Below are 26,978 nucleotides of genomic sequence, written 5' to 3' on the forward strand. Positions count from 1 at the left end.
TATACGAAGCAGTGTGTACGTAAGGGTTTCTTCCCAAGTGTAGCGTATCGCCGTCGCGTATATCGTAGCAAGCGATAATAGCGGTATTGACGATAAAAGCGATTTAATCGTCAATAGCGGTTGATAAAAGTATAGTACGTGCCAGGTCGATAAGCCTTATACTTCGATTGCTATCCCGACCTGTCGCCAACTAGGAATAGACACCTGTCGTGTGTACTTTGGCTCTTGCAGACTATAAAATAATAATAATTCCCTATAAAAGTTATGGCCCCCTACCGACAAGGGAAAGGGCTCTGCAATAACAATTGTGCTCGTTATGTGTTTAATTTAATATCTCTCACATGTAAGATAAATATAGCATTTGCGAGGTCTAATTCAATTTACTATAATATATTTTGGTTAGTACCTACAGACGCATCTGCGTATATTATATTGTAGTTTGTATGGTAATTATAGTATAGCATAGCGCATAGTATAGCACGAGATGGCAATCGAGGTATGAGGTGGTGGGACGTTCCGCACACCCGCACGTCACCCGCGCCAGGTTAACGCGGGAGCTGTGCGGGTGGGCCCCCCCCCCCCTATTACGCGCTTTAAGTTTAGAATTGAAAGTTTGCGGTAGATTCTCCACCCGATACGGCAATTAAGTGGAAGACTAATGATCTGTCGGGACTAACAAATTTATCAATAACTAAGAATTCATTATTCATGATTCAACCAATTTCAAATATCATTCGTTTGCCAAATCTGCCAGGATATCTTCGAATCGTGGTAAAGGGCTTGAACACAGGATATATAAAACCGCTGAGTTAATTAAGGGGCGAAACGTGCGTCGAGTGTATTTTGGGATTTGTGTGGTGCTGCGTGGTAGTGGGGTGCGTATTGCTTGCTTGGTGGCTGCTCTTTCCTGCATGTTTAGCAGTGGGATTCAACCTGTTTCAGCGAATTATAGCAAATTGAGCTTTTGGCTCATTGTTGATTTAATTTTAATTAATCACAAAGTTTCTTGTTTCTGTTACAATTAGTAGTTCATGCTCGCGACCAGTCTCGTGGATTTGGGGTTTTAAATTTTTCTGAGATAAAAGTACTCCATGTACGTACATGTATAGAGATAGCTTGCTTCCAGAGATGGTCTGGGATGCAAAGCATCTCTGTACCAATTTCCGTCTTAACAGACAAACAAACAACCACACATTTCCACTCAAACCTCTATTTTACCCCCTTAGGGATGGAATTATCAAAAATCTTTTCTTAGCGGATGTCTACGAACTACGTCATAATAGCAATCTGCATAACTTTTAGCCTGATGCGTCCAGTCGTTTGAGCTGTGCGTTGATAGATCAGCCAGTCAGTCAGTCTGTCAGTCAGGCAGCTTTCCCTTTTATATATGTAGATAATTGTTTAGATGGTCATATTGACATAATATGACGTAGTAAACGTTCGCATCGGCTAATATATATATATATTTAATATATCGGCTAATATATTTTTTTATATATCGGCTCATATATTTTTTTTATTATTATTTATATATTTCAAATTTATTGTTCACAGAATATTCAGATTTCTGTACATGTAGGTACTAATCGAAATAAATCTATTGCGACTTTTGTCTGTGATGTGTATAAGCCCTAATAGGCTGCAACTTCGTCCGATCTAAAACAACTCATTAATAAAGACCGCGAAATAATCCTCGAATAAATTTAAATTAATGAGATTAGGAGCCCGCGCAGGGCCGGGGTTTAGATGAATTTAAATTACTTTCACTCGCAGGTAACTCTGCGAAGTGCATAATGGCCGTTAAAGTGAAAATTATACCGTTGAATAAAGACCGCATTCAGATACTTATTTTCATTGAAAAATACTATACCAGCGCGGAAGGTTATTTTTTCTGAAATCATCTAAATATATATAAGGAAATGGTGACTGACTGACCTATCCACGCACAGCTCAAACTACTGGACGGATCGAGCTGAAATTTGGCATGCAGATAGCTATCATGGCGCAGATGTCCGCTAATTGTCCGCGGCTTTTTGGATAATTCTACTCCTAAGGGGGTAAAATAAGGATTTGAAATTTGTGTAGTTCACGCGGAAATAAGCTAGTTTTCTATATATTTTTTAACCAGGTACCTATACCTTGACAGTTAAACCAAAGTTATTTCTCATTTCATTTCATTCCTAGAAATTCAATTCCTAATTGGGTAAAATAGGGGTCTGAAATTTGAAGTCGCAGGCATTGGCTAGTAGATTATTCATGAAAATTTTGAGTTTTTTAATTCTGACTTATTTTCTGTACTCAATTTTTTTTTAATTAGTCCTGATTTACACTTTGTGAAATGTAGGAAGTAAGTGTCCTTGTCTGTCCAATGTACTTTGCATCTTAGCATAATTTGCATAGTGATCTCCAGGTGAGTGGGATCGTAGTCAACCTGAAGCCTGTCAATGATAGAAAAAGGGTTGAATACCGCCGCTAACTTTGACACGTACGTGACCTGACTGCTATATATCACTTAAGGTGACGCAGTACGCTCGACTGTTTGCTTTTCACTTGACATTCTAAATCAAGGGTTAAGGAAAAGTATTTTTGAGAAAAAAATACTAAATGTATGTTTGCATACCTAAAGATATTTCAACTAATGAATAAATACACTATGTCTAATGTTAAATTGTTTTAGTATTTTCATACCCCTAATCTTATTTATTTACGCCCAAAGTTGTCATTTTAGTGCTAAAATAGGAATATTTGGAGGCTCGTAACTTTAAAATCAATATTTTTTTCAATGTTTAATATATCAATAAACCTAGATAATAATGGCAAGACAAACCGATATAATAGGTACTTAGTTTTGAGCATACAATATCAAATAATGTAGTAATTACCCTCCTACGTTTGTATGAAGAAAGCACCGAACTGAGCCCACTTAAGCATACGCACGGATGTTTTGCTCCAATGTGTAACAATTTACAAGGGTGTAAAAAAAGAATCTATAAATTGACGTACGGGACCTTGTATACTCGTGAATTTCAAGGGAAGGTATAACAGCTATAGAGTAACATTTGACACTGATCTGTCCTATCACCATTCACTACCCATATTATCACTACTCATAACTACCCATATTACTTGAGGCGAAAGTATCTTTGTTTGTTCGTTTATTGATTTGTCCGGCGAGAAAGGCGAAGAATCGTATTTGGTAGCGCGCTCTCAAAAAGGCCTATATCCAGCAGTGGACGCATACAGGCTGATGGAATGGAAATATTTCATTAAAAAAATGTATGTTAGGTTCGTTTCGATTCAATTTTTAAAATGAAATGAAAATCACTATGATTCTTTTCATGTCTATTCATATATATACCTATTTATATTCAAAACTCACAACTGTGGTTAATAAAATTACTGGTTTGCACCAATATTCAACATGTAGGTAATTAATTTCTATCACAAGATTCTACGCAAAAACTTAATGTTTATTTACTTACTTGCTTTATTAACGAAATGGATTTCACTAATTTTAATTTATTAGCTGCAAAAGCAACAGTTGTCGTGCCCACAAAATGGACACTAAATTAATATTTCGCCTTGCCAGTTGCCACCTTATCACAGTGTAAGCAAAAGTAAAACTTCCATTAAGAAGAGTCGAAAATTAAATTTATCCGGACAGCTTTTTTCACTAACTTCATCTCACTAATTAAACGTAATTAATTGATGGCGTTGATCAAACAAGATGACGAAGTTTAATTTTAATAAGGAAATTTCGTATGATTTTCTTTTCAATTTTCCGCCCAATTTCGGGTCAAGCTGTCACCGTTTATTATTTTATTAAAAATGGTTATCATCTTTCTTTTTAATAAAGTGTAAAAGGTGAAATTTTTGGTATTTTCACACTGGTATTTTTGATTAAAAATTAAACAAATCACGACGTTTACCTGTTAAAAGATAAATTTCTCAACGCTCATATTACTTACTTTAACATAAAAAAGTTACACTACAAGTTCTGATGGTTCTTAGTTTTAGCACTTACCATGCATCTTGTCATTCAGCAACGCGTATCGGGGGTTGGACGCGACGTCCAACGGCAGAGAGTTCCACAGCCAACGGACGCGCGGTGATGGGTTGCCGCTGGCCTGGCAGGGCAGGGTCGCCGTGTGTCCGACTTCTACCACCATAGTGGTTGGTGGAGGCGCGATGGAAGGGAAACCCGGTGGCACTTTGTCAGCTGTAAAGAAAAAATGTACTTAGAATTAGGTTTCCCTCAGGCTCGTGAAGTATGTTGCTGGTTGCGGAAACATAACCGTTGATGTAATAAAATCGGTCAAGTGCGAGACAGATTCGCATACGTAGGGTTCCGTACCATCGTATAAGAAAGAACACTTTGTAATTTTTTAATTTTCATGGCGGTCATCCTGATTTTTTATTATTTGTTGTTATAGCGGCAAAAGAAATACACCGTTCACGAGATACAGACTGCTGACAGACAGATGGACGGACGGACGTACAACGGAGGCTTAGTAATAGGGTCCTATTGACACCCTTCGGGTACGGAATCCTAAATATCAAAAACGTACCTATCTACCCCATGAGTCGAGCGGGTAGGTACACCTTTAGAATTTTTATAAAAACAACATTTACCTCATTATCAATACTTATAATCAATAATAAAATTGCACTTAATCGTATTACAATATTAATTTACCTATTAGGTGCTCAATTGAGTATCATATACCTATCAAATTGAATTTTCCTGATTGTTACAATAAAATTACTTTCGAAACCGTAAATTTAAAAATTCTCATTTCAATTCAGGCAAATAACCGAATCGTAAGCCAAATATGAAACAACAAAATCAACCAGTATATACTCTTATTATGAGTTTGATCTCGTCAGCGTTGATTGATTTTGAAAGTTGAAATATAATTGGGCCAAAGAAATCTGGACCTTGTTGGAGCTCAACTTCGCACATTCTATAGGCAATAGACTACAGCAGGGACAACAATCTGCTTATTTTGCTATAATTTACAAAAACGTGTACAGCAAGCAACCGTGCTTGCTTTTCCTGCATGTGTGACTGTGGTAGCAGGAGAGCAGATGGTGCATAGCTCCACGTTGCCGGCTGCACCATATAAATTAGTCTCATTTAGCGGATAGTTAAAAGTTTATTTTTTCTTTTGTAATCAATGTTCGATGTTGTACGAAAATAAGTAACTGTGCGTCTATTTCACATGATACCTATTCAAAATCGAAGCAGGATCTACTACGGGTACAGATTACAGTATCCTTAAAACGAGTTTGTGCAGCTCGACAATGTTGATTGAGTATCAACATACAATATACGAATACATGTTTCGATTTTCGAAATCGATCGACGTTGTCGAGAATTGAAAACATGTACTAATCCTAAAGAAAAAGGATTTACAGGACGACCGTGGAAACGAGATCCGTATTGGCGGAAACGTCTTACGAAAATCTTAAAACGCCAGTAAAATGAAGATAGTGAAATGTTAATTCCCCAAATGAAATTCCCCCTCACTGCCGAATTGAACGAAATTTGATTAAGCAACAAAACTGACATTACTTTCTCCCCCCATTCCCCTTTCCAACCAGTTAAGTTATATATTGCGCGTAAGATTCTGGCTGAGACCAAGTTTTCGAACGGCACGGCGCGAAATTTGTTGTCTTGAGCGTATTCGAGTATTTATTGCTGTTGTTTATTTATGGGGATGATTTAATAAATGTTTTGCAATTGGACTTATGGAAGCGGTGATAGCCTAGTGGTTACGACTTCGGTCTCCTATTCGAAGGGCTCTAACTTTGCGGAGTTCTTCTTCTTCTTCTTCACTCTGGGCTGGTTTCCGTACTTAAACGTTTCCGTCTGTTGTGCGTGCATTGCCCCTCCCCGCTGAAGTCTTCACTCCAGCCACCCAAGATCGCTCCAGAAGCTGAGTAGACCGCCCAGGTTGCCGAGGGCTTCATGGAGTGAGGTTGGGGATCCCAAATGGCATTTGCGTTGTTCTGCTACGCCCGTGCACTCTAGGAGTACGTGCGTCGGTGTTTCATCGACCTCTCAGGCAGGCCCTGCACAGAGGACTGACTTTACGGAGTTGTGTTATACTTATACATCGATGGTTATACTTTTAAGAGCTATATATATACTTTATATATACTTTTAACATTCATCGAAGCGATAACTCGTTGGTAGATGGATCCTAAAATAGTGCTGTTTCCATAGATGACGGAAACAACGTTATCTATGGAAACAACCTTTCCCTCTAACTGCAACTCACCCCGAGAGAGGCTGAGTGAATGGATTTAGCTTGAGATACAAGATCTTTAATCAAAAACGCAAATTGAATGCGTTTGGAATTTTGTCTATTTTTGGCATAAGAAAAGATTTTTTAGACAAGCTAAAGATATTTGAAATTATTACGAAGTAAAGTGTGACATAAAGTTGTTATTTTTTCATTTATTTATTTACGCACGAAGTTGCCTCACAATTTTCCCTAAAATTATTTATATTTTCAAGGGCCATAACTTTTAAAATAAATACAATTTTAGAATAGTAATTGTTTCAGGGCATAGATAATGGAGAGATATATCGATTTATGGCTTAAATATAGATCTAAAACGACAAAGAATATAATAATAGGCATAATACGTTTGTATGGAGAAGCGCGTAAGACGGGCCGGGCCACCTTAAGCCGTTAAATATTGCTTTAGCGGTGAAGTTCATCATCTAAATGAAATTATAGATTTTTTTTAAATCCCTGGAAACTCTTTGATTTTTCAGGACAAAAAGAAGTACATGTCCATCCCCGGGAAGCAAGCTATCACTGTACCAAATATTGTGTAAATCAATTAAACGGAAAGTTAACAATAGACAGACAGACATACTTTCGCATTTATAATATTAGCATGGATGATACATTCCTGGGTTTTCTTAGCTAGGATACTAGAATGTAGTGAAAACGAAGTAAGATCTTGTAAGAAGCAATATCTTGTTATACAAACACAATATTGTTGTAAGCTCGTCGTGTAACAAAGTTACTTTAGTGGTGTAAGTTACAAACTGACGATGGTTTCAAGGTATTTTAAATCCTAAGTATCCATTGATTTAATTTTCTTCTAGATTCACATTATTTTAAGAATTTAAATGGTGTAGGAAGCATGCAGTTGTGTTTAACATAAGTTCGCTTTTACTATAGTTATCTGCAAGCCAAATTTCAGCCCGATCCGACTAGTAGTTTGAGCTTTGCGTTGATAGATCAGTCAGTCAGTCAGTCAGTCACCTTTTCCTTTTATATATTTAGATTTTGTCTTTGTTTTGCACTTAATATTGTGTTTTTTCAAGATGTATGGTTATAATTTTTTTGTTCAATAGATTATAGAAGATTTTTTTTATTTAGCCTTGTTTATGCTCATTTCTTCGAAAAAGCTCACTATACCTACACTACATCACTACATTGGCAAAACGAACACATGCTTTTGCTATTAATAATTATTCCTTCGTCAGGGGCCAAAGAGGAGTGGAGATGGATTGACAAGCAAACACAGCCCGGATGACGACTACGACTAGTCAGTCAAGATTAGCAAGAAATTCTAGAAATCGCTTCAGCTTATGACTTCTACCACTTCCGCAAAAGCCTTTAGCAAAAACAATCTATGATAATCAGATTCCGAACGAGATAAGAAAGTCCTGTATGCACATCGTACGCGACGTTGTCATGGCGACTGATCTAAAGCCGCGGATACACCTGTAAGTTTTACTTACGAAAGTAACTTACGACAAATTTACTAGTGTAAACAATGTTATAAGTAAGCACATTTACAACAGTAAATATGTGTTTTTGACAAATTATTACGTAGGTTGTTTGTAAAAACTGGTTCAAAAGCGAGGCGCGGGCGAAGTCGCGGGCAATATCTAGTATCAGGTAGAGTGATGATCACCACAATTTATTGAATTGGATCCTCCTTGATGTCTGAGTGCTCTTTTATTAAGTTGGGGGAAAGGTATCTTTAAGATGTATCAAAGGTATGTTTTAGTGTAATTCCTTAGGAAATTCGATTTCCGAAGATAGGTAGGTACCTATAGCACAGTTTACCCTTTAGGTCTTTACAGTGAACTCGTAAAAAATCCTCCTTAAGCCAATGCTTTCTAAAAAGCCATATAACATACTAGAGGATGCCCACGACATCGTCCGCGTGGATTTAGCTTTTTTAAAAATCCCGTGGAAACTCTTTGATTTTCCGGGAGCCTATGTCCTTCCCCGGGATGTAAGCTACCTCTGTACCAAATTTCATCAAAATCGGTTAAACCGTTGGGCCGTGAAAAGCTAGCAGACAGACAGACAGACAGACTTTCGCATTTATAATATTAGTATGGATTAAAAAACCGGTCAAGTGCGAGTCGGGCCTCGCGCTTTTAGGGTTCCGTACATAATTATGAACATCATATTTTGGGTGTATTCTATGACATATTTCTTTTCCGAGCTAGAATATCGCAATAAACCGTGATAGTAAAACCCAAAAATGTTCGTTTGTTTTGGCCACTGCTTACAAACTATTTTATAAATCGTTGTTTTCAGTATTTAGTAACTTTGTTTAAATACAGTATGATACATAATATATCGAAAAATCATATTTTCATCTATAGGAGGCCCCATGAAAAATAATTAATTGCAATTTTCTAATTCCAAATACCAAAATTTTATGTTTGTAACTCATGTCATCTACGAGCTGTGACACGCGGACAGTCCTATTAATGTCACTTTGCTGACTGGTGACAGCAGATTGACATTAAAAGGGCTCAGTTTTTACCCTTTGTGTACGGAACCCTAAAAACCAAAGCAATCCGTCTCAATATTACAATAGCAGATTAATTTATATGGCCAGTTAATATAACGAGCCGTACAATATATTACAATTTGCGGTGATGCTGCGAGCAGCCTGCCTAATTAATATCAACTTTGTGCAAAATTTATCACCCTCAGGCGATTACACGATAATTGATCATATTAACTCACATTAAAGCTGATTTTCCCTTGCTAGCTTCCGTTCCTAATTTTTTAAAACGTTACTCGATTTTGAATCTTATTCCCTAAAAGCTAAGGTTGGATTTCGATGGTATTTTATCTTGGATTGCTTTTTAAACGTTGAAAATGCACGCTGAGAGGAATTTTATCGTGAAAGTATGAACTCCATAGAACTTTTGTTTGTGTTTCGTACTTCAAAATATTGAAGTATTGTTATGGACGGCTAAATTTAAAACTTATGTAGTTTGAAGTGATGTAGAGGAACTAGGAATCTCCCAAAACTAGCAATATATAGACTTGAATTAGCATAAGCTTAGAGTAAGTAGTATTTACTAAGGAATGATGGTCTCTAGACTACCTTTGAGTAAATACTAAATATACAGAGTAAATGTGCAGGAAATTCTAACCCAGCTACAATCACAAGGTAACTATTTAGATAATTAAGATGAGAAGGCAGTGGTATATAATATTATCATCTACTTTAATGCACAGCTCAGGTTTAGAAACTTGATACCATGCCTTTAAAACGTAGGAAGACTAAGTAATTACCTACTGAATGACTTGAGAAACCCCAACGGGATCAGATCTTTCAAAGACCTAAATGCAATCGAACGAAGTCGCGTGGACTACACAAATTTAAAATTCCTATTTTACCCCCTCAAGAATTGAATTTTCAAAAATCCTTTCTTAGTGGTCGTCCACGTCATAATAGCTATCTGCTTGACAAATTTCAGCCCGATCCGTTCATGAGTTTGAGTTGTGCGTTGATAGATCAGTCAGTCAGTCGGTCACCTTTTCCTTTTAAATATTTAATAAAGTGACTCTAAGAAAATAATCATAGTTAATTAATAGAAATAAACTAGTCTTGTTTTGCTTCCCAAAGAAAGAATTAAGCACATTTGACAAATTCTCGAGACAAAAGCTAGTTAGCGCAATAATTCCATAAGGTGGCTGCATTTAAGCCAAAGACAACCCCATAGACAATTCGCAGCGCGTTCAGCAGTTGGTAATTAAATGTTGAAACCACAGGTTGAAACTGTACAAAGCGATGAAATACTAAGAACGCTGCAACTTCGAGATAGGAAGAGGAAAAAATCCAGGAACATGCTTTTGTGGTAAAACGGCGCTAATTTAAAAGGATTGGTTTAGATATGTTAGGTTTTAAATTTTGTTCTGATGATGTCATTTTAGACATAAGATATTTTTAAAATTTATTTTCGTTAAACAGAATTAGCTTCCTACCGTTTAATAAAGAGCAAGCCTATGTGATAGCTGTTATAGCCTAATGGTTATAGTATAAGTAGTTCTCTTCGCCCACAGAGTGACCCTGAAAGAGCAGTCGTGGCGGAACCCGGAACTCCTGGTTGGTTGGTGGAACCAATGCGCCTGGGAGGTTATCAGAGTTCAGAGAGTATCAGTTTCTTAATGAGAATTTGTGGTTCACGATCAACCCATCGCCGGCTCACTACAGAGCACGGGACTTGTCTTACAATGAGAAGGGTTTTGGCCTTAGTCTACCACGCTGGCCATGTGCGGATTGGTAGACTTAAATTGGAATTTGTGGTTATCTAAATATATAAAATGAAAAGGTGACTGACTGACTAACTGACTGATCTATCAACGCACAGCTCAAACTACTGGTCGGATTGGGTTGTTTTTTGGCATGCAGATAGCTATTATAACGTAGGCAACCGCTAAGAAAGGATTTTTGAAAATTCAACTCCTAAGGGGGTGAAATAGGGGTTTGAAATTTGTAAAGTCCACGCGGACGAAGTCGCGAGCATAAGCTCGTTTAATAATAATACCTATTTCTTAAAAAAGTTTCATAACGCACAATTTAATTTCATCCAAGATACGTATCAAGTGAGTTCCTCTTTAATTAGAATTTTCTAAGTAATTTTCTCCACTTTTCGACTTCCAATTGTTAGCGGAATAATTTATGAACTGAAATCGCTTTCGGCTTCTTCCGGGGTAAATTAGCTGTAATAATGGTAGGGCTTGGTGTATTATTTTGTACTAAAATATACGTTACAATTGGAAAAATTTGGCGTTTTGTAAAATAATTTATACTTATACTAGCTTATTCCCGCGACTTTGTCCGCGTAGACTACACAAATTTCAAACCCCTATTTTACCCCCTTAGGGGTTGAATTTTCAAAAATCCTTTCATAGCGAATGTCTAAATCATAATAGCTATTTTCATGCTAAATTTCAGCCTGATCGGTCCAGTAGTTTGAGCTGTGCGTTGATAGATCAGCCAGTCAGAATTAGTCAGTCAGTCACCTTTTCATTTAACATATTTAGATAGTTAGAACTTTTTCTACCAACAGATATCTACATAATAGGAATCACGTATTGATTTTAATTCAGGGTATTAGATACTATTGAAAGTGGGTAATTTTGATACTACGTAAAATTAAAAAGCCATCTATTAATTTTAAAATCATTTGAAATTGAAATCTTCGAAAAAGGAAATCGCAAATATTTTTCTCTTAAAATCCCAACGACTAGATGATGCCCGCGACTTGGTCCACAGATGTGAAGGCTTAAAATCCCCATGGAAACTCTTCGATTTTGCGAAAAAAGTAGACCTTTGTTACCCTCCAGATCTTATCTATATCCTTGCAAAAATACGTCGATCCGATGCTCCTTTGCGGTGTTATTAAAAGGCAAACCAGCAAACAAACACACTTTCACATTTAAAATAGTAGTAAGAAACTGGTTTTTTTAATTCAGCACATACTACAAGCTTATAACACCTACCTAAATTCTTGTAAAAATCGATAGGTTTCTATAGAGCCCTCAAAAGAGAAAAGAGTCAGGCTCGCGCAACGAGAGGGTTCCGTAATACAGTCGTATTTTTTCGACATGTTGCACGATAGTTCAAAAATTATGATGCATAAAAATAAATAAAAATCTGTTTTAGAATGCACAGGTGCAGACTTTTCATATGATACCCCACTTGATAAAGTTATCTTACTTCGAAAATTGTAAATACTAATTATTAGTTCATGACCACAATTTAATTTTTTTTGTGTGATGTAAACACAAATTTACGTTTTTCAGATTATTCCCCGAATGTCTGCTACAAGACCTACCTACCTGCCAAATTTCATGATTCTAGGTCAACGGGAAGTACCCTGTAGGTTTCTTGACAGACAGACAGACAGACAACAAAGTGATCCTATAAGGGTTCAAAAGGAAAAACGGAACCCTAAAAAATGATACAAAACATGTTCAAATATACGAGTTAAAGTATCAAATAACATACAAACAACAAACATCACCTGATATCATAACAAGGGATAACACAAATTCCTCAGCTCAATATAGATTTTACGGCCGCACTCCGTGAAATGATTCACATGGATCTCTCAACAAACGAGTCTTCTTACTACAGCCTTCGAAAGCTAAGGCTTCGGTCATTCGAGCCGAAACAAAGGGTTTGCTACATCGAGCGCATTTATTTTTTCTACAATATTTATGACGTGTGGTCTGGCAAGGGACGTGTAATTTAGTTGCAACAGGACTTATTAGTCGATTGCACTAAGCAACTACTTCCGCTAAAGTTTACTCTAGTTGACTTAATTTGACCTTTTCATGGAGCGAAAACACAATCATAGTCGAATCGTATGCGGAAGGATCTGGCAGCCCACCGCATTAGGGATCACGATCCTCAGCAATGAAGAATACACGTAGAAAGAAAGAGAGAGAGAGACTATGTTCGCGCATCAGTTACCGAGTTAGTTAATGTTCTTGTCTATGCGCGCACAAATTGTGGAGCCAATGTGCGGACCTCAACTGGTTACATTTATGTGAATCAAGAATCATTTTAACAATTTATTAGCGTCCGAAAAATGTTAGGGCTTATCAAGTAAGAGGAAGAAGCAATTATTTACAAACTAAAAATACCTATGAGCTAAAAGAGAGCTAAGAGAGAGAGGGAAACGCGATACCCAAGCGACGCAATACACTCTGAGTGTAAACATCTTTACAAGAGTCCTATGTACGACCAACAGTGGTCATCTGTAGCACACCTTTTTTTTATTGCTGAGCTACTCAATTGAACTACGATCTAGCCCAATGCACAACAACTAAGAAAGGAAAAATACGATTAGTGTGACCATACCTTTACATTCTACACAATAACGCAACACGATGCCGGCTTAAGGTCCCGAGTATTAAAATCTTCCGACAAATTTGATGTTGGGATTCGTGTTTACAAGGATTAATCCAATATCTTTATTTCCCTGGCATTCCAATTTTATGGGACTCGTTTATTGATTCGAATCTCGATATGAGGTTGATTGATATTAGAGATGATTAGATTTTTTTAATAATGTTGTCGTGTGTGGCAATGCCTTTTGACATTACTACTCATATTTCACTACCCACATTATAAATTAATGTGAAAGTGTGTTTGTTTGTTTTTCATTCAATCACGTCGCTACGTAGCAACTGACGTGACGTGATTTTTTGCATGGGTATAGTTAAAGATCTGGGAGAGTGACATAGGCTACTTTTGATCCCGAAAAATAAAAAACTGGGAACCTACAGGATTTTTAAGAATCTAACCTAAATCTACGCATACGAAGTGATGCTATGTGCCCACTCAGTGATCATATTTTAACGTTAATTTAAAAATGGGTGTGCTCCGTTCTGATGTACTTACTGACTGACATCCATTGATGTAGGTGGAAAGGTGAAACAAACCTAAATCTACATCTTATTTTCAAATCAGAGCCTTGTTTTATACCAGCACGCCTAACATGCGTACCACGAGAAAATTTTGTCTTCGCATTTACTCGTCTTATTTGTATGAAAAAACACGAGATAATGCGTAGACAAAATTTTCTCGCGGGGCGCATGTTATACCCTCAGGACGAAAATAGAAACAACATCCAATATTACTTACTTCTGAAAGGCCATCGAAACGGCTGGAATATGGCGTTTTTTTCGTTCATTAGCCCGGATTACCTTTTCGTCAATGGCACAGAGAGACAGACGAAGTTAACGAGAACGAAGCTGTTGTACCGAATAAAACAACACGGTGCAACGTGTTGCTCCGAGCTATAAACATGAAAGGCGTATAAAGGTGAATGATGGCGCCATTACAGCGGAGAGCGATGGGGCGGGATGTCTTGACATGTGTACAGAATCCTGCTATTTACACTTAACTAAGCCGCGTTCGAACTGACGAACTACTAGACTAATAAAAACTTAACACACAAGGTGAGTGGTGTGCCGAATAAATTAATATAGCAAGACTGCTGCTGGCTATAAACATGAAAGGCGTATAAAGGTGAGTGATAGAGCCATGACAGCGGAGAGTGATGGGACGGGATGTCTTGACATGTGTACAGAATCCTGCTATTTACACTTAACTTAGCCGCGTTTGAACTGACGAACTACTTGACTAATTAAAACTCAACATACAAGGTGAGTGGTTCACTCGCCTTGCCATAAGATGTCAAAACGGTCCACCTTGTGTGCCACAGGTAAGCAAAAATACTGTGCCATGTTTGAACTGATAAACTACTTGATTAGTTAAAACTGCAGATAAGACAAGTAAGGTGATGTATAAAGTAAATGTAATGTGATGTATAAAGTAAAGTAATGAAGTAAATGTAGCAAGACAGCTGCTGGCTGTAAACATGAAAGGCGTATAAAGGTGAGTGATGGAGCCATTACAGCGGAGAGTGATGGGACGGGATGTCTTGACATGTGTACAGAATCCTGCTATTTACACTTAGCTAAGCCGCGTTAGAACTGACGAGCTACTTGACTAATTAGAATTTAGCGGACAAGGCGAGTGATGTAGTGTATATAATAATTAGTCAAGACAACAACGGCATGTAAAGCAACATCTTACATTTTGACACGTGTAAATTTGGTAAGAATATTCCAAATAATATATATTGGTAGTCCTACACGTAATTAGTGTTGAGAACCTCTAATTAAGTATAGGTCGAAGTAATTTATCAAATCTACCGCTAGTTTTTTTATAATGGAAATAACTAATAGTGATTATTAAGACCGGTAGGTACTAATTAAGGTTATTATAATCAAAAAGACCGAGGAAATACTTTTTATAAGCGTAAAATAATACATCCACCCCCAAAAAGGTAGCGTTTGGAGACCACCTCACTAAATGGACATACAATCTCAAGAAAGTTTCTGAGTAAAAAGCTGGATTGCACTAGACCGAATTCTGTGGAAATCTATTCATAAGACAAACCGACTCACCAAGTTGCCTTTCAAGTAGTGTAAATGTAGCACGCCCATAACAGGAAAGCATTGTTCACAAAGGGTCATCCCACACCTGTCTGCAAATCTCAACAATAACTGCGAAACGCTGAGAGCAATTTTAGGGCTCTCGTCGAATACGGATTACATTATGATGAATACACGGCCCTAGTGAGTCAAGTGACACTACAAAGGATGTTGAGGGCCTTTAAGAAATGTATCTTGTTTCATAACTAGGGTGCTTAAAGTTAGCTAGGTAACTATCTACAAAACCATGTGAATCCCTTTATATATTACTAGATGATGCCCGCGACTTCGTCCGCGTGGATTTAAGTTTTTAAAAATTCCGTGAGAGCTCTTTGATTTTCCGGGATAAAAAGTAGCCCTAGCTAGCTTGCCTTCCCCGGGATGCGAGCTAGCTCTGTACCAAATTTCGTTTAAATCGGCTGAACGGATGGGCCGTGAAAGGCTAGCAGACAGACAGACACACTTTCGCATTTATAGTATTCATCTTCATCATCATCATGATCAACCTATCGCCAACTCACTACAGAGCACGGTTCTTCTCTCAGAGAGAAAGGTTTTGGCCATAGTCTACCACGCTGGCCATGTGCGGATTGGTAGACTTCACACACCTTTGCGAACATTATAGAGAACTCTCAGGGATGCAGGTTTCCTCACGATGTTTTGCTTCACCGTTAAAGCAAGTGATAGTTTATAGTATTAGTATGGATTATCTAAAGGCAAATCAATAAAAAAAAATTAGAGCCCCAATAGCTCAACCGGTAAAGGAGTGGACTGAAAACCGAAAGGTCGACGGTTCAAACCCCGCCCGTTGCACTATAGTCGTACCTACTCCTAGCACAAGCTTGACGCTTAGTTGGAGAGGAAAGGGAAATATTAATCATTTAATATGGCTATTTTTCTTTAAAAAAAATCTAAGGCAGTGTCGCGGTCGCTCAACTCAAATGCTCTCCATGCATTTTCAGACAATACAAAGCAATGTGCAAGTGTCGCGTGTCGCCGTCACGATCTCATAGCTAAAGTTTACGCTAAGAATAAACTTAATGTACTATCTAATGGATCTAAGTAGCCGTATCTAACATGGCCTCTCTTCTTACATTAAGGATGATAATACAATAAAATAAATAACAACGTATTCCGAGCGTATAAAGAAAAAAATCTCCATTATCCAATTTCTGTCGAGATGTACAAAAGACAATGAGACGCGATATTGATGCCGTTCCGCCGAATTGAGTTATGCTCCGACAAAATGGCCGCCGTGGCAAAGTCAATGTTATTTCCGCTGCTAAATCAGAAACAACAATGAAGATCTTATTTAGTGCTGCGTCACATAATAAATAAACTCAGTTCCACAAAAATGTGATACCTCCATTCGAAATATCACCCAAATCAATTAAATCATTGTGGCGCGAAGGAGTAACAAACATTCAAACTTTTACATTTATAATATAAGCAGCAGTGGACGTCTGATCATCATCTGACAGACGTCCACTGCTGGACATAGGGGTCTCTTGTAGGGACTTTCACACGTCACGGTCTTGTGATTTACGTCCGTCCACCTGCCTGGGGGGGCTCTTCCAACGCTGCGCTTTCCGGACGCCATTCCAGCACCTTGGGACCCCAACTTCTATCGGTTTTTCGAACTATATGTACCTTGTCCACTGCCATTTCAGCTTCGCAACCCTTTATCATATTACTAGGATTAAAAATAACCTACTTACATAGATTATACTTGTTTTAGTTTAGTTTTTAGGATATATTGAATTTATAGGATAAACTGATTGACTGAAAATATAGGATTAGGATGCGTAGGGAAGGATATGTGTGATCCTACCAATAAAATAGTTACCTACATTTTAGTTACAAAAGTTAGCTATGACAATGAAACGATCATATTGATGCAGTTCACACATCCGTCGCTGAGTTTTCTAGCATTGTTCCAGCACATCTCAGAGAGATAGATACCTGTCGCAAACCATATTAAGAAAAGTATATTAAAAAAACTGCTGCAAATGTTTTTTTTACGATTTTTTCGTAGTGCCACTGAAGTTATTTTTAAATTCGTCACACGTTCACATCCGTCATAATGTAACCCGTTGAGCCGTTGAGTATCAAAAGTAACGAGGGTCCTGAAGTACCCCCACGTTTTACAGCCATTACCGAAGATTAGAGAAAGGTGTGAGTTAACCCTTAGATCTGGACCTTTTTGTACTGACACACACGCTCACATAACTTTAACTTTTAGGGGTAACAGACCGGCAGGATTCGAACCTATGTCTTCTGGGTTCGCGCTCGACGCCTTGACCGCTAGGCCACGATTCGCTTGCTGCCAGTGACGTTTGTGATACCTATGTATGTTTAATCAGTACTGAAGCGACTGTTAGTTCTATCTAGTAGCTTGAATTTTTTGCTCGTTTATAATCTCGCTAGATTTAATAAAAGGCAACAAATATTTTCAATTTTTATCCGGTGGAATATATTTAATGACCAGATGATGCCCGCGAATTCGTCCGCGTGGATTTAGCTTTTTAAAAATCCTGTGGGAACTCCTCAATTTTCCGGGATAAAAAGTAGCATATGTCCCGGGATGTAAGCTATCTCTGTACCAAATTTCGTCAAAATCGGTTGAACGGTTGAGCCGTGAAAAGCTAGCAGACAGACAGACAGACACTCGCATTTATAATATTAGTATGGATTTCGGTTATATTACTTGCTTGATAAAACCTCGTACTTGTTAAAACTAAAGTGATTCAACCAAAGCTACACCGCGATAGAGTTTAAAAATTGAAATTTTTAAATTGCAATTTGCAGTCTAGATAACGGCGCGGTGTCGTAAAGCGTGCGTATCGGGGCTCCGACACGAAATTATTATAAAGGGAAGCTGTTTTACTATGCAGATTACTAGTACAAAAATGGGAAATTTACCTATAAAAATACCTATAAAAATACCAAGGTTTTCTTTTTATTCTACTAGAAGTAGCCCTCGATTTCGGTTTTTAAAAACCTTGTGTGTCACTCTAAGTGCGGTTCTAGGTGCGTAAGATTGATTCCAAATAACACTTTTTCTCGTGTAAACACCGGATAATCACAATTTTATTTTCTTTCTATTTTATAATATCGAGTAGCTAAAACCCTTTTGTTTATATTTGATTTGGGGATGAGAAGGGTGCAGAGTGATACTCAAATAGGGAACTCCGAAGACCTCTGAGAGCGTTGGTATGTCTACAAACAGGCTTTGCGCTTCCTTTTGTAGCCACGGGGTTACTCGTAAAATGTTTTGGGGCAGAAAAATGTTTTTAAAACATGACGCGTGTTGCGCGTAGAGAAATTATAATATTTTTCACTAGATGATATCCGCGACTTAGCTTGTGTGGGTCACGTGTGAATTTAATAAATAAATAAAATAGCCTTTATTCACTGATACACTAGTTATACATCTTATATTACTAACTAACCGTATTACTAATTTCTTATTTCCTATTATTTAATTATCCTATCCTACATAATTTATTCTAAAAAAATTAGTAACACCAGCAATTTACAGTTCAGGTTGTCCTCTTTGGACATAGGCCTCCTCTAGACCTCTATTTTTTCCTATCTAACGCTAGTCCGCGCCAACCCTTTGGCAGGTCATCCTCCCATCTCCTCTGTGGCCGTCCTCTCGCTCTCTTCCCATCTCTGGGGTACCAGTAATTGACCTCTTTGGTCCATTTATCCTTTGGGGATCTGATCACATGGCCAGCCCAACGCCATTTAAGTTTCTTGATTCTTCTTGAGACGTCTGTCACACCTGTGATCTTTCTAATTTTGGTCAGTCTCCATTTGTCTTTCAGTTTGATGTGGATTTAGGTATATAAAAATCCCGTGGGAATCTTTTCATTTTCGTCATAAAAACGAGCCTTGTGATGCAAGCTGTATTTCTGTACAAAATTAAGTCAAAATCAGTAATAGACAGACGTACACACTTTCGCATTCATGAATAACTAGCTGTAAGCAATAGTAGATAGGTACGTATTTTCAGGCAGGGCGTAATAATGACCAAGCATTGAGCTATTTTAACTAGGGTAAGCAGCTCTTTTTTGCCTATATGGCGTGCACGTGTGACACTGCCACATACCACTTACGTTAGTGATATTTAATTTATCTTAGAAACTCCAAATTTAAAATTCAAAATTCAAATAATTCAAACTTCAAATAATTTATTCTAAATAGGTAATAAATTACTCTTTTTGATAGTCGGTTGTTGTATTTGTAAGATATAGTAGTGATCATTATTACGCGAACTTAAAACTAAAGCTACGAGGGAATCGAATCATAAAAAAATTAAAATCTACACACTACATAATCATTTTTGTTTTATATAATCGACCATACAGGACAAAAAGATGATTGTTCCTATATTTCTAACGAAAATAGAACGGAATATCACGGTTTGTTTGTTCAATTGAAATAATTTAAAATCGTACCTATTTGCATGCTTCGATATTTCAACGCGTCATTTTTTAGATGAAAATAGATTGGCATTAATTTGAATAATTATTTTAACAAACAATATGCCTGCGATTTTATCATTAGTTCCAACCACCGAATTCCAAATCAGGTAAATAGAAATGTTATCTACTCTTATTTACTAGGACAGCGAGTCACTGTTTTTTAGGAACTCACTCGTACTGCCAAATTGTTTTTTTTTAAATTATAACCAGCGTCAATCGGGATGATGTTAAGGACTCTAATCATTCCCTAACATTTTGTAACTCTTTCTGGCATTTAGAAGTTATGGTGGAATAAAGAAACTCACGTACATACATATTATTAAGCAGTATTACCTATCATTAATATAGAGTATTTTATATATTATATGTATTTATATTTTTCATATATTATGTATATAATTATTTATGATAAGTATAATTATTGTATATAAGTTGATTTGGGTATTTATTATAAGATATTTATGTAGTTTATTAGATTCTAGTACCGTAGACCTATTCCACTTCTTGATACGCCTTACTCACAACCTTGAATGGGAAGCTGGAAGAAATCTCTGTTTAGAGATAAGCATTTCCGATGTAACTTAATTTATTATTACTTTGTAACTACAATTTTTGGTACATGAATAATAAAAATAAATAAATATTACATACGAGTATAAAGAACCCGAAAACATTGCACTTCTTTTTTGGGCAGCCGTGTAAAAATATCAAGTCGCAGATTCGACAGAAAAAATAAAAATTTAAATAAAAATTGTACCTATAGATTTGAAGGATAAGAGTGTCGCAAAGCTCAGCTACGAAGCTTTCAAAACCTCACTGAAAGCATTGGTGTGTCTTCAAACAAGCTTAGCAAAACCTTCCACTCGTAGCCCAAGGGGTTGTATTGGAAAATATTCGTATCATGTTACAGTCAAACTGCTATCCGGTCGAAAGTACTTCTAACGGTAAAAAACCAGTCAAAAGTACTTTTAATTATAAAATAAATAAATAAAAATCTTTTTTATTCAAGTAAACTTTCACAAGTGCCTTCGAATCGTCGGATGCATCTACCACTGGTTCGGTATGCCCTTCCTACCGAGAAGAACCAGCAAGAAACTCGGCGGTTGCTCTTTTCAAATATGTGTATAACACATGTAAAAAAAAACATGTATAATAAAGTATTTGCAGTCCTGTGCGTTGCTAGAACGAGCTGCAGGTCAAATCCACGCTCTTTTATCATTTAGATAGTCTTCAATTGTGTAATATGCTTTTTTCAGGAGCATATTTATACATGTCGGGTTATAAAAGTAGTTTTGACTGCAGCCAAAACTCTTCGCTGAAATAATATTAAGTACATTTTAAATAACATTTAAGATTAGATCGGAACGAAATCGGAGCACCCCGATCCCCCACAGTCTTGGCTGTCCTAAATCCTCCACCTATTGTTTTTATAAAGAGGTAAAGGTCAGGTTGGTGAAGCTGAATGAAGGGGTGATAAAGTGAGTCTTCTAGAGTAACCAATTTATAAACATACGAGGAGGCAGGAAACTGAAAATTAAAACAAATTTTAACCGATATTTTTCAGCCAAAAGCTAACAATTTTTTATCAACCTTTATTTTTTTGCAGTTACAAGTAGTTTTGAATGCATAAGAGGTTCGACTGTAACACAAAAATCAAATCGGTTATCCGGGGGACTGAAAAAGCATGAAATGTTATTATTTGTTGTTGTTTGTTGTCATTCCATTTGGGGATGATTTAGCGCCAATTAGGTCTGTTATGTTTTATTTAATGATGCTTTTTCGGATTTTTAATTCATTATTCAAATGAAATATTTTTGAATTATCCACCCTAAATCTAAATATATAAAAGGAAAAGGTGACTGACTGACTGACTGACTGATCTATCAACGCACAGCTTAAACAACTGGACGGATCGGGCTGAAATTTGTCATGCAGATAGCTATTATGACGTAGGCATCCGCTAAGAAAGGATTTTCGAAAATTCAACTCCTAAAGGGGTGAACTAGGGGTTTGAAATTTGTATAGTCCACGCGGACGAAGTCGCATAAGCTAGTAAATAATAATTCGTTACTGTTAATTTAGTCAGGATGTTTTATGATACTATTGCTTTTACGGTCAAATATATGGCTCGTCTTGGTGAGTTGATCTGATTTGAAACCATCAATGTAATAGTGTTATAACTAAACAAGTAAACATAAAATAGTTATTACAAAACAAAGTACTCTTTAATACACAATTTACGCCTGTTCTTCCTAATGACTCTCATTGTACAAAAATGAAGTAAGCACTCAATAAAAATATGTACAAAATATTCGATTTGTAAATAAATGTTTACCTAATCCAGACACGCACAATGATGTAAAATGTTTGTAATGTAAATTGAAATCTAAAAAACCGGCCAAGTGCGAGTCAGGCTCGCGCACCGAGGGTTCCGTAGTACAGTCGTATTTTTTCGACATTTTGCACGATAAACCAAAAACTATGATTCATAAAAAGAAATAAAAATCTGTTTTAGAATGCACAGGTGAAGACCTTTCATATGATACCCCACTTGATATAGTTATCTTACTTAGAAAATTGAAAATTCTAATTATTAGTTTATGACCACAATTTAATTTTTTTTGTGTGATCTAACACTAAATTCACGATTTTCAGATTTTTCCCCAAATGTCAGCTATAAGATCTACCTACCTGCCAAATTTCATGATTCTAGGTCAACGGGAAGTACTCTGTAGGTTTCTTGACAGACAGACAACAAAGTGATCCTATAAGGTTTCCGTTTTTCCTATTGGGCTACGGAACCCTAAAAATAAACAAATTTTGCGGATAAGAGCACTTTCAACAGAAAAACTCGGTATACCGTATACAAGAAGCCGAGCAGATCTCGCTGAAAGCGTGGATGTGTCTGCCAACAGGCTTAGTATTACCTTCCATTTTGTTGGCTCAGTGATCCGAGAGGTGCCATGTACTAGAGGCGGTATTGTCCCGCAAAACAGCCTCAAGGTTGGGATTGTGCGTATCAACGGACATCCTCCATGTTCAAAGGAACACACATGTGCTCTTCTCTCTGTCTCTTGTAGGGGTTTGGCCAGAATCCAGCGGCTCTGTGCAACTCGTTCGATGTCGTTTGTCCACTTAGTGGGGGAGTCTGCTACGCTTTCCGGTCCGCATACAACAGTATTCAACTTCTGCATTTATATATTTGTGAACACGCTTCGTTCATACGCACCGATGAAAATTTAGCATGCCCGTTGAACAAGAGAACTAGTTGTACGTTTTGTTATTCAGTACATTAAAGGTGTAAAGTTATAAATGTTACCTAAAAAGAACTCTGGAAGAAAGCGGGGGGACTTTTCTTACCAACCAGTAAATCAACATCAATCATTGCGCATGTTCAATCTGTAATATTTATTACTTAGTCAAAAGTCTTTGTATATACTTGTATAATAAGATAGGAACGCTTTTTTGATGCCTGATGTATGAGGTTTGTAGCTCTACAGTTTATAACTCAATGACGCAGTTATATAGGAAAACATTTGTACGAAAAAATAAATCGACTCGGTTATTCGAGCGATAGAATATCCCTTTGTTTATTCTTCGTATTATATAAATTCAAAAGTGACACATTTTGCGATGTCGGATTATTATTTTTGCATTGTAATTTATTTTCATTTATTTTGAAATGTTATTGTAGAATGTTCTAAAAGCCAAAAGGGTACTAAAGTTTGATGTTCTAACTTGGAATACAATAGTCAAACTGACCTTTAGAGCCTTTGTTCAGTCACCTTGTATGTTTGTTGTCACGAAACATTATTATACCTACTTGACTTCACAATGGTAGAGTTCGGAACTTAGTTATCACGTAATAGAACTATGTAATAACTAGCTTACGCTCGCGACTTCGTCCGCGTGGACTACACAAATTTCAAACCCCTATTTCACCCCCTTAGGGGTTGAGTTATCAAAAATCCTTACGTATCGGATGCCTACGTCATAATAGCTATCTGCATGCCAAATTTCAGCCCGATCCGTCCAGTAGTTTGAGCTGTGCGTTGATAGATCAGTAAGTCAGTCAGTCACCTTTTCCTTTTATAAATTTAGATAAAGCATAATTCCTACTCGGAGGGTGGTCTGGGATTCGATCCCGATCACACACACCTCTTACTTTTTTGAGTTATTTGCGTGCGTTTATACCTAAGCAATTAAATATCACTTCTTAAACGGTGAACGATAACTAGCTCTTGACTGCAATCTCACTTGATGGTAAGTGATGAGGCAGTCTAAGATGGAAGTTTTCTACAATGTTCTTAAAAATGTGTGAAATCTGTGAATTCGCACTTGGCCAGCGTGGTGGAATATGACGTAAACACTTCTCATTTGAGAGGAGAACTGGCGATGATGATGATTAATTAAGTTGGTATTACTTGGAACTATTTGGAGTTAGTTAGTTTTAACTTTTATATAAAGTGTAATCAACCCGTTGTTCGCCTTGGCCATGTAGACAGGCTAATTAAAAGGCCATCTAACTTAGGTCGCTCGTTACTTTTAACAAGTTTAAGTCCCAGAGGAGATCCCGATAGACATACAGATGTTCTTTTCTTTTTGTAGATAAATGGGAGCATTAACGCTTAGAGAGTACCCCCTCTACTGCATACCCAAGAGGTTATCGAAACTTCACTAGCAGGGAACCATTAAGTATTTTCAAGAGCAAAAGAGGTTTTAATTCCACTTTTTTGTTACTAGATACATTATACAAATAGTGTCTTAAGGTGGAAGACAACGGTCTGCCCGCGAAATTCAAATTTAATTTGGTAAACTAATACGACAAAGTAGTCTTATTGCATTCAAATTGAGCCCCTAGTGTCTTTACTTGAAAGTGTCCAATTTAAGAAATTAGTCAAAATAATGAGTTTGACGTGAGCTACTCACAAATTAGTCTACGTTGTCGCATTAGTTTACAAATTGTGAAAAACCAAATTAAATTTGAATTTCGCGGGCAGACCCGTGTCTTGGGCCTTAACTAAAAAAAGTATTTTGCTTCTAATTTGTATTTAGATATTTTCACATAAAAAAGGAAAGTCCTGACTTATTGACTTACTCATCGATGCCGTTTTTGCCCTTGCATCTAGAAAGCTTAAATTTTGCATAGAGGGTGCCCTTTACACTGTGAATAAGTAATGATTAATTGTAAGACTTACTTTATTTAGGTAATCTTTCTATATATAAAAATGAATCGCTGAATGTGTCTGTGAAACTGTCGCAATTGCTACTGCTGTCGCTACTGCAACATTTTACGTAATCACCCCACCGAACTAGCATGGGCCCTATCGAAGTTGAAGGATCGTCTTGGTTGACGAACACGGGATCAAAGGTGTCGAACTACTGTGTCTCTCTTTATACTGTGGTAGAAGCGTCATTGTTCCGTGTTATTATCCACATAATGCAAACGAATAACAAAGTATTAATAATAATTTAATAATTACAATGCGCGCTTAGCTTAGGTAAATCTAGTGTGGGTGTTAATATAATCAGTAGTTTTGAGAGCACAATATTTAATTAACGCTGCATTAATGAAATATTCAATTACACATTTCACTGAATTTTGTGAACCTACTTAGTTTTAATAATAAGCTTATTCTGATTGAATTTATTTAAAAAACACAAGCGAGCACCCGCTGTTTTACTCGGCGAAAATATAAATCCTTTTTATTCACTATTTCGTGTGGAATTTGGAAAATCCGGCGCTATTCCTTATGTACATTATAAAGGGAAAATCTATGCAGTTCTTAGACAAACAAGGTTGCACCTAGAAAGGTGGCAATTCATTCTTCCTCATCTATTTTTTTTACACTGATTTCTTTGAATATATGTATATCCTTAAAAAATACAGGTGGAAATTGTCAATAAAAAACCGGCCATGTGCGAGTTGGACTCGCGCATGAAAGGTTCCTTTTCATCGTACAAGAAATAACACTTTTAATTAGTTTTTTGGATATAACCACAAATTAACGGGATCCGGATTTTTCCCTTTACGTACTTGTGCTTTCTTACAGCACAAGTAAAGGGAATAACTACCTGCTAAATTTCATGATGCTACGTCAACGGGAAGTACCTACTCTAGATAGGTTTTGATTTTCTTGACAAGACTTGATAGACACGACAGACAGACATTCAACGAAGTGATCCTATCGGGGTTACTTTTTTCTTTTGAGGTACGGAAGCCTAAAAATGGTTGGAATTATTCAAAAAATTTAAACCAAATTAAAATTATTTGTGGCTGTTTTTTTTAAGCAACAAAAACGTATTCCTGTCTAGTATTCCGTAAATCCTGGACTTTAAGATGATTTCCTTAGTTGGAGCTTAGAAACGCGCGAGTAATTGCATTTTGTACCAAATACCCACAGCGCTAGTTGGCACTATCTCAAAGGAAAATAGATTGATCCCGGAAATACCTGCTTCAATACAGAACCTCGGCTGTGGAAGAACCTACCTAAATAGTAAGGAATGATGAACCAAATGGGCGTAAATACAACAGCATTGAAATGTATTTCAAATTTGACAAAGGAGATTTTTCTTTGACAAATAAAATCCCTACACACGAATGTAATATAAGTATGTTTGTTGGTTTGTCCTTCAATCACGTTGCGACAGAGCAATGGATGGACGTGATTTTTTGCATGGGTAGGCATAGTTAAAAACATGGTCAATTTGAATAATTTGTTGAACTTTAAAAGGGCGTCTGACAGGGGGTTGCCACGACACTAAAGTGTCTGGCAATGTATGTCGTGATTTCTAATACTATTTCTAAAAAAATGTTAGACTTGACGTAATTTTTTTTACAGGCTTATTACCTACCTGTTTGTTATCTCTCAAAGCCACCATGATCCAAACTTAATAGTCACTGATCCCTGTGGTTGGGGACAATACGCCAAAAACTTTCAGCTTTTATAAAATAACGAACGTCTGGCACGCACTCTCTCTCTAAAATAGTATGTGTGTAGCAAAATCTCACTAAGTTTAAACATTCGTACAGACATCCCCTTTGAACCTCATTTTTTGAGTACAAAACCCGTAAAAGGCTTTGCTACACTTGAATAAAATGTTACAAAAATAACCAAACGAATAGTTTATGTGACAAGTGACAATAAAGACAGTCAAGCAAAGTTTAAGTTGGCACCTCTGTGGC

At 36.9% G+C, this 26,978-nt stretch overlaps 1 protein-coding gene across 9 annotated transcripts in view; it reads right to left on the bottom strand.

Moving 5' to 3' along the window:
* The window catches only part of Lar (tyrosine-protein phosphatase Lar), a 566,012-nt gene that overhangs the window by 76,081 nt on the left and 462,953 nt on the right, over nt 1-26,978 (bottom strand). For all 9 annotated transcript variants that reach the window (XM_034975410.2, XM_069503060.1, XM_034975408.2 and 6 more), the window contains one exon: nt 4,025-4,219. In XM_034975410.2, the coding sequence (XP_034831301.2) occupies nt 4,025-4,219 (195 nt within the window). The remainder of the gene's footprint in view (nt 1-4,024; nt 4,220-26,978) is intronic.

This window comes from Maniola hyperantus, chromosome 14 (genome assembly GCF_902806685.2).
Source record: "Maniola hyperantus chromosome 14, iAphHyp1.2, whole genome shotgun sequence".
In the NCBI taxonomy this organism is placed as follows: domain Eukaryota; kingdom Metazoa; phylum Arthropoda; class Insecta; order Lepidoptera; family Nymphalidae; genus Maniola; species Maniola hyperantus.